The following is an 11,902-nucleotide window of genomic DNA, read 5'->3' as shown; positions in this document are numbered from 1 at the left end:
CGATTCTTCTAGATCAGTGATTCCCAACCCTGGTCCTCAAGTACCCCCAACAGTGCATGTTTTCCTGGTCACCCAGCAGGTGCACTCATTATTCAGATTCATTTTAAAAGATCCACAGGAGGAGCTAATTATGTCACTTGTGATTCTGTGAGGAGACCTGCAAAACATGCACTGTGTGCGGTCCTGAGAACCACGGTTGGGAACCACTGTTCTAGATCACATCTTCTCAAAGTCGGTCCTCAGGACCCCACACAGTGCATGTTTTATAGGTCTCCTCACAGAATCAAGTGAAATAATTAACTCCAACTGTGGATCTTTTTAAATGTGTCAGTCAGTAATGAGTGCACCTGTCGGGTGACCTGGGAAACGTGAACTGTATGGGGTCCTGAGAACCGAGTTTGAGAACTACTGGTCTAGATCTATTGCTAGGAGCTTGATGAAGATCAGATCATGAAATTTATGAAATTGATGTAGGAATACAAAAGAGTTTCTCAACCTTTTTCTATTGGACTTTATAAATTCTAATAAAAACCTAACTCGTACGGCCATTTCCAGCACAGTGCTGAAAGGATGCAAACGTGATATGGGAATAAAAAGTAAAACACACAGCCATTTACCACACAAACATTTCTTTAGTCTTAATAATAAATCATTTAATATTTTCCAGGGTCCATATTTTCAGAGGAAAACAAAAACAAAAAACACACAAGTACTTTATATATTTCCCAAGCTATAGAAACAATAAAAAACAGTGCAGATGCAGTTTAATAGAACTATTTTATATATTTATTTGAAAAATACTTACAAAAGCAAATGTTTTGACACTAAAATATTTAATTTTTACTCTAAACTGTTAACGTCAGAGGGTTTAAGCATGCAGTGGTAACAGTCATCTGTTATAAGCTTGCTACAATTATTGGAGGGAAGAACAAAGGGGTGGGCAAGCCTAATCTTAAACATCTGTGGCCTTGCCACCCCTCCTCTCCCACCCTCCTTACAGTAGTCAAGAGTTGTGCTTAACTAACTGCACGGTTAATGCGGAGTTTGTTTTTCAACTAACACTTAAGCCCCTTGACTGCACGCTGGTTTATTATAACGAGTTCAGCAAGTGCCTGGCCTGCTTAATACTATACACCACACTACCGGTGGGAATTCCAGGTATTTTCTGGCAGGAAAAGCTATTAAAAAGGTACAGTCGAGGGAGGACAGAAAATACTGTAAAACACCCTGTTGGATATCAGTGTGTGGGTTACGGAAACAGATATTGTCCTTTGGTGGCATAGACACCACAAGGGAAGCTACATATAACTGCAAACAGTTATATTTTACTCTAATTATCAACACTGCAATATAGAACTATTGCTAACTGAAGCGGGGTCTGAAAGAGCAAAGGTAATGGTTTACAAAAAACAAACCTAGAGTCGTATGTACTTGATTTCTCCGTTATAGAGTATTTGATAAACACCCTGTACACACGAACTCTCTCTAATAAGCAGATTATTGCTGGATGAGCACCATACTGACAAAGTAGAAAATCTTCAATTGTTGTCACTGTGTTGAGTGGAAGAATGGGTTGTCAGAAATTCACACACCTGAAGGAGCAGCGAGCAGGTTGAGTGCACACTTCGGGGAAATGATCTGCTTGTTCTGGATGTTGGGGTTAGCCTTTCTGCACCAGTTGGGCAATCTAAAATAATAATTTGGATTCTAAATCTTGCTCACAAATCTAGCACAAAGGGACTTTCCACAGGCTTAAAGGTGTTAAGACAACACTGGCGATCACTCTACAAACAAATATCCTTTGCGTTACAAGGCTTGGATCAAAAGGTGTAAGATGCAAATCTGGCAGGTTTTCGCAAAAACCTATTCATAGGTTTGCCGAGCGGTTATAAAAATACATTTACCTCCCATTTCTAGGCATGGCAGAAGTACCCCTCCAGCTGGCTGTACCATAGACGTCAGAGGCGGATGAAAGTGTCCGATGTGGGGAGTATGGTGGAGGCTGCCTCCAACCACCCATTTGCGGTGCAAAACTATTGTGTCTCCAGTCTTGCTCTGGTGGCATGTCTACTCTCTTTGGACCCTGAATCCTTGGCTGTGGAGCAAAAACATTTCCCCATGTATCTCCTTTACCCACGGAAGTACTACGTGGCATTCTTAAGGTACAGTACTCTGAAGTTGGTAGAGGTGGTGGTGGCCTGCGGTTCATTGCTGGGGAATCATAACCTCCATAGCCCGATGTCTGCTGAAAGATTCCATTGGGTAGTCTTCTGGCAGATGAGCCCAAGAAGCTAGAATTGACCATGTTTTGGTCAGGTCCATTTGTCTGCACTATGCGACCTGGCCGCTGGTGGTAGCTCACACTACTTTGCTCTACAGCTCCTGGTTGTTGCCACAAGTCACCTGCAGACCTCTGCAGTGTACTGGAGTATACGTTGGAATGCATCTTGGGTGTTCTTGGGAGAGTTGCATAGCTCAATGCCACATCTGAGAATTCGCTACCTCGGACACTTTCACTCCTGTCAGGCAAAGCCAAAAACTTTTGGACATTCGGGTCTCCTAAAAAGACAAAAATGAAAAAAGGAAGCATTCGCATTATATTATTTCTAGTAAAAATATACTTCAATATTAAACTAATATTAAGAAAACTATTTAAAATCCATAAAAGAGGAACCAAATACACATATTATTTACTATGCAATACCTCCATATCAGATTATATAGCGTTACTACTTAAGGCAAATTATCTACCTTCGTTAAGGATATCAAGCAGGGGTCCCGAGCGAACTATATAGTGCATACACGCTGAACGATCTTGTTAATGCTATTGTTTAGATGACAATGAATATTGTGCATCGGTAACTATATATTGCGTGCACACACTAGATCAGTGATTTTCAACCTTTTTACCTTGCGGCACACTAAATAAGATTTTAAAATTGCCAAGGCACACCATGAGATCCCCACAGGGCAAAACACATTGGCCCCCACAGGAAAAAAACAAACCTATTGCTCCCCATATAAAAAACAATCACACTGGTCCCCAGAGGTAACACAAATAAAATATGTTGGCCCTTTAAATAAGAAGAAGAGACCAGTAAATAACACTTGGACTGGTGGTGGCTGTAAACTAGTTTGGGCATCTCTAGATCTGGAGGCACACTTGAGAACAGCTCAAGGCACACTAGTGTGCCACGGCACAGTGGTTGAAAAACACTGCACTAGATGATATGCACAATATATTGTTAATGATATAGGCTACAGTGTGTATGCGTCTTAAGACATGCCTGAATATCAGGATCAGGGCAGAGTAGTTAAGGTTTAGCATCTCTGTGTTTTACAAAACTATAGTTGGCTTCATTAAATACTGAATTAATCAGCAGCCATTAAACTCTTGTTTAAGAACAGCAATTTATTTACATATTCTATAAATGTATAAGTAAATGGTAATAAAATATACTGCTTGTAATCATGAATAAATCTGATTCGCACTAGATTGCAATGCTATATGGTACAGGTCTTTTGAACCCATTTAGATGAAGGTGATTTTTGTAGCATCCAGTGGCACCAAGTGGGGAAAGTGTGGAAATGAGAAGAAAACCTGATTATTTCTGATATATATGTATTGAAATTGACTTTAGGCTTGACTCTGATTCACTTGCAAGCAAATTCTCTCTCTGATGGACAGAACCATGTGCACTGCATGGGGGGGGGGGCAGATTTAACATATGCAGAGAGAGTCAGATTTGGGTGTTATTTTGTTTCTGTGCATACTGGCTGCTTTATGTTAACACTGCAATATAGACACCAGTTTGGAGTACAAACACCACCCAAATCTAACACTCTCTGCAAATGTTACATCGGCTCCACATACAGTGCACATGGTTTTGTCCATTAAAGGAGTTAGCTTTTGTGATTGAACCAGAATCAGGCCCTTTGTTCGCGGTATTGAGCGGATATCCTGAACACCGTCAATGATTTAGAAAGTTTGGTTCATTTGGTCTAGAGTGTCTATGTCGACCCTAAAAAAGGTAGACTCATAAAATTGATGTGAGAAAATGATGGACAAGAAAAGGCCAACATAAAAAATGGCTAACAACTGAAAAAGTTGACAGGAGTTTTTTTTTTTTGTTTTAAAGGTGTTTGGGGTGTCAATTTTTTACTTTTAGCACATAAACCCCCAAATTAGTGTAGCAAATGTGCTTGCCATGCTTAAAACAAGATGTCTCCCTGCGTTTGCCATAAGTTACTGCTCCCAATCATAGTTCACATAGAATAGATGGTAAAACAAAAAAGTTATAAAAATTAAAAATAATTGTGAATAACCCATGTCGACAATATTCTGTGTTGATCATTGTCATGTTGATCTTTTGACCTTGTACATCTAATGTACGTCAACCAATTGTGGTCAACCTATCGCCCTTCAACCTCATTAATGACTATCTAAAGTCTGTATATGCGGTTGGCACACAAGAAAGAGGCAATCTTAAAGGAGTGGATCTGCTGATGTCACCTACACATTTATAGTAAAGTGGGGTTCTGGAGAAAACCCTGGTACCTAATATCACTAAAATAGTGCACAAAAAATAAAAGAAGAGGAAGGAAAGGAATGGGAGGAGGTGGAACCAGGAAGGCGAGGCTGGGGATTGGGAGGCGGGGTCACAAAGTTTTCACTATGGGTCCCTGCTCCTAGATACTTAATCTATGATATGTGTGCCCCAACTGATTTATCCTTTGGTACAGTCACACCAAAACAGCTCCTCTAGGCATACCAGGTCCCATGAGACTCTGCTAGTGGTGAATTTAATCTTTGCATATTATATTGAAAATCAAAAAGTCAGAGCTACTTTATAGGCCATATAAAAAAGACAACACAAAGGACATAATGGGTAAAGCGAGTGATAACACTACTGTAAATGAAGATCATTGCAGACTTAAATAAATAAAAAAGAAACAAAAAAACACATGCAGGAGGGTTGTGTGCAATTACCTGGTGGCCTGTGTGCCTCACCCACCATGCTGGGCGCCAGTACCTCATGAGATGGGTGCTGCATCTGGGTTGGGTAGTGCTGGGGTTCATAGGATAAGACATTAGGATTGTGGGAATAAGGGTATGAGGAGGAGCTGTGAGAGCGATGACTGCTGTCCACAAGCGGTTTCCTCTCATTGGATGCCTCCTTTTAACAAAATGAAACAGAAAAAAAAAACAAATAACAAAAAACCCATAAACAAGATGTTAACGTGTAGCAGGATCAAATATCATCATAAACCAATTTTTTTGCACAACAAACAGGGATAATATGTGGCTAAACACATGCTACACACAAATCCCCCTGTAGCTGAACAGTACAGACCATATACATAATGTGGATTTACAATCGTGAAAATATATTATTAATATTTAGGATAAAGGAGTAGTCCAAAATAAAATAAGCACCAGAGGAAATACAGTTTTGACAGGGAAAAACAAAACAAAACTGTGGATCTAGTGGTAGTTGGTCATTACATACAAATTTTGGGCCAGATGTACTAAGCTTCAAAAGTGATAAAATGGAGAGTGATAAACAGCCAGCCAATCAGCTCCTACCTGCCATGTCACAGACTGTGTTTGAAAAAGGTCAGGCAGGAGCTGATTGGCTGGCTGTTTATCACTCTCCACTTTATCACTTTTGAAGCTTAGTGCATCTGGACCAAAGATAGAATAGTGCAGGTAATATTTGTCCCAGAAAATAAAGCGGTGACCTTTTGTAGTTGCCAATTTTAGTTTTCACACCAAATGTTAAAGCACACTCCTCATACAGTAACCCACAGTAACATAAGATGTAGTGAAATGATGGCGTGTTGAGAAATGCCTCTCCTAAAAAGCACCCCATAGAAAAATGATTAAATAAAGCCAAGCCTTTATTATACATATGGCCCTGTCCACTAGCAGGATAAGCAAAGCAGTTAGTAGCACCATTAGCCCCTCCCATGGCCTTAAAAAGCATGAAGTTTAAATTGGAAGTTGTTTATGCACATCTGGCTAACATTTGTCTGATCTCAAGTTGTCATACATTCCAGTGAAGTCGTTACTACTTACAAAACTGTGAGAAGAGACCAGGGTCTCTGCTCTGCTAGAGATGACAGTCCCACTGAGGCTCCGTGCCAGCCGCCGAAAATTCTCTGCACTGTACAGCTCGTCGTCGTCTGGTTCCCTGCTTTGGTCCCTGCCATGAGCGACCTGCAGGCGCACACAGAATTTGGCAAGTGGCAGAAATGCTCGCAGCATACAGCACCAATTACATCTGCCACTTTTTTGTTTATAGAGCCACCTAACTCATATGTTTGGTCTTTTATAGCATGAACAATTTCCAACCTGTTGGGATGTCACAGGCTAGATTTGCTAAAAGTTAATTTGGCCAGGACGCAAATCAAGTTTAATGTTGAAATCCTTTGAGAGAAATCAGAAAACTTGTTTGCATACATATACATTATATATATATATTTACAAAAACTCCTCCAGTTAATTTTCCCCACAACCCCCCTTGATTCCAAATCTAATGGGCCTGGCATCCAGGATTCCGGCCACAATAAAGCTTCATCCTAATGTGTTGTACGGGAAATAAAAACTTAAAGAATGGGTGGGATTGTGGGTAAAATTAATATATATGGAGATCTTTTAACCAGTTGTTATTAATAAGCCAAATTACCATATAGCAAAGCAGCCCATCATGGAGTGGATTAGTGCTGAAGGCAAAGCATAAGCAAGACTCTAGCTCTGTTACTAATATGTTAAACAGCAAAATAGAGAAAAGAGCATATGAAATGAACAAGCCATGGGCATTCCATATGGTGTGCATCATCATAGTTGTCGCAGAAGTACGTCTTCCAACACTCACGCATGCTACCAAGCATAATGGGACATTCAGCACAACAATACCTGAAATATCACCCACTCCAAGTCTAAATATAATTAACTATTATGCGGACACCACAAAGCCTAGACAAAATTCCACGTGCATTGGGATCAGTGCCCAGTTTTGCCTCAAATGCAGGAGACCAAACTGGATGCGATCCATTGATTAGGTCAGGGACGGGAAACCTTCTGCCCTTCAGCTGCTGTTGAACAGATCCCAGCATGCCCTGCAACAATTGTAGCAGGCCACATAGCAAAACTGTAACAAGGCTTGCTGGGATGTGTAGTTCCACAACACCTGGAGGGCCGAAGGTTCCGCATCCCTGAATTAGGTGCACAGGCAAAACCGTTAAGGCCACCATTTAAGAGTCAGATTTGGCCTGTTTTCTTCAGATTCAGATGGATCTGACATGAGCTCCCTCAGATTAGATGTGTGACTGTCTCAGATACATCTGACGAAAAAAAAAATCTTTGGTGGTGCACCAAAGATCCGTCTGATCTGAAGCTGTCAGGGGCCCTTTACAAATCTGATCAGATACACTGGGGCAAAAAAGTATTTGGACAGCCACCGACTGTGCAAGTTGACCCAATTAAAAAGATGAGAGAGGTCTGTAATTTCTATCATAGGTACACTTCAACTGTGAGAGACAGAATGTGGAAAAAAAACAAGAAATCACATTGTATGATTTTTAAAACAATTTGTATATTCTTGCAGAAAATAAATATTTGGACAACTACCAACCAGCAAGATTTCTGGCTCTCACAGACCTGTTACTTCTTTAAGAAGCTCTTCTATCATCCACTCGTTACCTGTATTATTGCCACCTGTTTGAACTGGTTATATGTAACCACGCCCTCAAACAGTCTGCAACCACTCCACCATGGCCAAGACCAGTGAGCTGTCTAAGGATACCAGGGACAAAATTGTAGAGCTGGACAAGGCTGGGATGAGCTACTCAACAATATGCAAACAGCTTAGTGAGAAGAGATCAACTGTTGGCAAAATTATTAAGAAATACAAGATCACAGACAATCTCCCTTGACCTGGGGCTCAAAATCTCACCACGTGGGGTATCAATGATTTTGAGAACGTTGAGGAATCAGCCAAGAACTACATGTGGAGACCTGGTCAATGACCTCAAGAGAGCTGGGACCACAGTCACAAAAGGTTACCATTAGTAACACACTACGTCATCATGAATTCACATACTGCAGCACTCTAAAGGCTGCACATGTCCAGGCCCGTCTAAGGTTTACCAGTAATTATCTGGATGATCCCGAGGAGGATTGGGAGAATGTCATGTGGTCAGAGGAGAGCAAAATATAACTTTTTGGTAAAAAAAACTCCACTCGCCGTGTTTGGAGGGAGAAGAATGAGAAGTGGCATCCCAAAAACACCATACCCACTGGGAAGCATGGGGGTGGAATCATCATGCTTTAGGGCTGCTTTTATAACTTTTTGGTTGTCCAAATATTTATTTTCCGCAAGAATATACAATTTGTTTTTCCCCCATATTCTGTCTCTCACAGTTGAAGTGTACCTATGATGGAAATTACAGACCTCTCTCATCTCATCAAGTGGGTCAACTTACAGAATCGGTGGCTGTACAAATACACAGAGTGAAAATTTAACCCAGGGTCAGATCAGATTCCTGGGAGAGCTCATTGGAAATCTCAAGAGATTTATAGCTTCAGATAGGTTTGAGTAGTGGATGGATGGCTTGACCTAATATGGTATAATTGGCCCTACAGGTGCAGCTGGTAGGTAACCTTTCATACGTTACAGATCTCTAACCACCTTTACCATGTGATGCCCAATAACAAATGTAATATCTGGCATGTTATTTCAGAGACTACTACCAGTCACAGGAAGAGACTTACCTTCCCCCACCCAAGTTACCACACCCACGTTACCTTAGACACAGGTGAATGCGAGGTTCCACAGAGACTACGCTCTATCTCAGCTGTTGGAGTCCTTGAAAGACCACGGCCAGCGACATACTGAATCTTTCTTGCTGATGTGTTGTCCAAAACTGATGAAACTGATGAAAACAGAACGGTAAAGTCAATTATAGCAACACAATCACAATTCAGCAGAATCTGAATAATCATCAACATGTAGCACTGCTTGTAAGGTCAAGATGAAATGTGGGTAGCAAACACAAATTTAATGTGCACAGACAGATGCGGTGCTGGGAACATAAATAATCTCTAAATCACAAATCAGTGCTAGAATATATATATATATATATATATATATATATATTATAACTGATATGCTCCTGACTGTAAATGAGACTGTTATTCAGCCCAGACCATCACGTGATATTTGATTTAATCAATAAAAGGAGAACAGGTTCTCACCTGGTTTTCCAAATGTCTGTCTGGCATTCTCAGATCTCCACTGCACATTCCTGTTGCCTGGAAATGTCTGCAGACTGGTATTATACAATGCATCCAAATCTGTAATGTCTTGCTCGGAATCATGCTTCCAATCCTGACGTAAATCAAGGGAACTCTTTGATAAACCGTACCTTACAGGCTTTCGAATGGGTGAGAAACTTGGACGAGCATGGTGGTCCACATTTGAGTCATCCATATTGGCGTTATTATAATACCTGCTGACACTATCAACCCACTGGTTCGTGGGCGCAGAAGCAGGCAAATGAACCGTACTTCCAAATTTCACCTTCTTCTCTGTTTTGTAGTAATACTTTCTGCAATTAGCATTGTCATCTATATCTCCTGGTAACACTTCCTTAGTTGACACCATGTTTTGTTTGTTGAGATGGGGCATACTAGACCCATTTATATTACAAGACCCATCCTCCGAGTCTGGAGATGTACTTGTTTGATCTGTGCTAACGGATTTATTCTCTTGAATGACAAGAGGCTGAGAACTGGAGTCCGTATCCAAAAGATTGAAGGAATTCTGTATTGGTGAAGACTTCTGCTCAGAACTGTCTATTCCAGTAAAATTCACACCAAAACTGCTTCTCTTTGGTGAGCCCCCTTGCAGCCTTTGGAACTGTTGTGCCAGAGAGCGCACTAACCCCTTGCTTTTTGGTGCCTCCGATTTGCTAGACTCAGTGATGTTCGTCTCGCACTGTTTATCTAACAAGGTTGCCTCGCTGTTTGTTCTTGAGGACACGTTGCCTGGTTGAAGGTTGAAAACCTTTGTGCCAGCTGGAGAAACTGGTGCGACAAAGCATGAACCAACCTGGTCTTCACTTGTATGAATTTCTGTACTGACAGATTTGTTACAATGACTCGGTGGGTTGCCTTTGTCTGGAGACGGAGCTTGTGTACGGCGTGCCCAAGGGAATAGTAATGATGGTAAAGAACCAGATTTAATGCCATTGAGCTTCATCTTCCGTAGAGTTAAGGGACCATCTTTAGCTTGGTGTTCCTCGGCAACCATACCGTTTTCAGGACTTCCATCATTATTTCTCTCACTCTTTAACCTCTTGTTTTGTAGATCCTGGCTATAATCATCCGCTCTTACCATTTTCTCAACTGTGCTGTGTGCCGATGTTGAGGCACTCTCTGGTGAGTCGGGATCTGTAGGAGCGCGGTAGTGTGAAAATGTTTTGCTACATGGGCTATGCTCAGAAGCGGACAAGCTGGAAGACTCAGCGGATGATGGAAGCAACTCATGGCTAGAAGCAAACGGGTGTGTTAATGGAGTGGATGCAAAGTCCTCCTTTGTGGTGGTCTCCGGCATTACCTGTCGGATCATTGGAACTTTGTCCGAGATAGCCTGGTCACTGCAATGATATGTGACATTTTTACATATTATTTTTTTAAACAGGTATTTTAAAGGGAAATTGGGGCAGATGTATTAAGCCTGGTGAAGAGATGAAGTGGAGATAAAGTGGAAGGTGATAACACACAGCCAATCAAACCCCAACTGACAATTTCTCGAACATAGCATAGATTGGCTCATGTGTTATTTCCTTCCACTTTATCTCTTCACCAGGCTTAATACATCTGCCCCATTATGCCTAATTATGAAGAAAATACAATTTGTCTTCACACTCAAAAGAAAGACACCAACGCCATTTGCTGCCAGATATAGAATGTAAGGATAAAAGGGATCCAATGGTACTTTCCAAAGTACACAAACTTCTTATATTTGGCAAAGAGACGGAAAAGGAACGACAAAATGTATGCATGTCATAATCAGGTAAATTTCCAAATTAATAGTAAATTTACAATAAGTTTGCAAATAGGACAGAACATCATAGAGGCAAAATTTAGTTAAGCACCTACAAGGGCAGCAAAATGCAAATAACAATGATACAACCAAGCGGCATGAAATTAATGCAGAAGAACTTCTGTACTGTAGCTGGGAAGGAAGGGGGAGAGTTCCTGTAGTCATTAATTGTACATTTCTTGATTGGTGGATTTGTTTCACTAATCCTGGAAAGTAACTTAAAGTGCTACATATATAATGTACATTTCTATTCTTTTCCTCATTTGTATTACCTGCTGAGATGTCCCACTTAAAGGAAAACTATAGAGCTCTAAAATAAAATATTCTGGCTGTAGAATGATCAGCAGGGTACTGAATGATCAGCAGTCTATAAATGTGACCGACCCAAGGAAATCTTGAGTACCGTAAATACAGTACATGGTTAACCCTTTGAGTGCCAAGTGAATTTGTCAAAATAGGTGTGAAAATTCCCATGCAAACATTTTTATTCATCATAATGATCTGTAATATTTACCTTATATATAAAATATAATCTTTTTTTACACAACATTTTTTTACTTGATTTTATATAACAAATGTGAGAGATGCTGCCATTTTTGGCGGATATTTTGAACATCTCTCACAGAGATGTTGGCACTCAACGGGTTAAACAGACCTCCAAATGCTTGATGCCTTGACTGCGGCTTCCTCTGCAAGGCAGGCTAAGCAACTTAAGAGAGCGGGACTCAATTGTCGAAGCATGACTCTTGTTCATGCAGTATATCCCTGAACACTGCTTCTGAATACTCATG

At 40.7% G+C, this 11,902-nt stretch overlaps 1 protein-coding gene across 3 annotated transcripts in view; it reads right to left on the bottom strand.

Annotated features, from left to right (window-relative positions):
* Positions 1-1,115: 1,115 nt before the first annotated feature.
* The window catches only part of USP54 (ubiquitin specific peptidase 54), a 111,340-nt gene continuing 100,553 nt past the window's right edge, over positions 1,116-11,902 (bottom strand). Inside the window, exons 19-23 of one of the 3 annotated variants that reach the window (XM_083148582.1) lie at positions 9,260-10,662; positions 8,810-8,937; positions 6,080-6,220; positions 4,991-5,177; positions 1,116-2,559 (exon numbers count right to left, since the gene is read on the bottom strand). In XM_083148582.1, the coding sequence (XP_083004708.1) occupies positions 1,901-2,559; positions 4,991-5,177; positions 6,080-6,220; positions 8,810-8,937; positions 9,260-10,662 (2,518 nt within the window). In that variant the 3' untranslated portion in view covers positions 1,116-1,900. Of the gene's footprint in view, positions 2,560-4,990; positions 5,178-6,079; positions 6,221-8,809; positions 8,938-9,259; positions 10,663-11,902 lie in introns of those variants that run through there. The other 2 variants (XM_083148584.1, XM_083148585.1) reach the window with 2 other exon arrangements.

The sequence above is a fragment of the Crinia signifera genome, chromosome 6 (genome assembly GCF_055691185.1).
Source record: "Crinia signifera chromosome 6, ASM5569118v1, whole genome shotgun sequence".
NCBI classification, from domain to species: domain Eukaryota; kingdom Metazoa; phylum Chordata; class Amphibia; order Anura; family Myobatrachidae; genus Crinia; species Crinia signifera.
The sequence above is the reverse complement of the archived record's forward strand: the minus strand, read 5'-3'. Positions and strand labels throughout refer to the sequence as shown.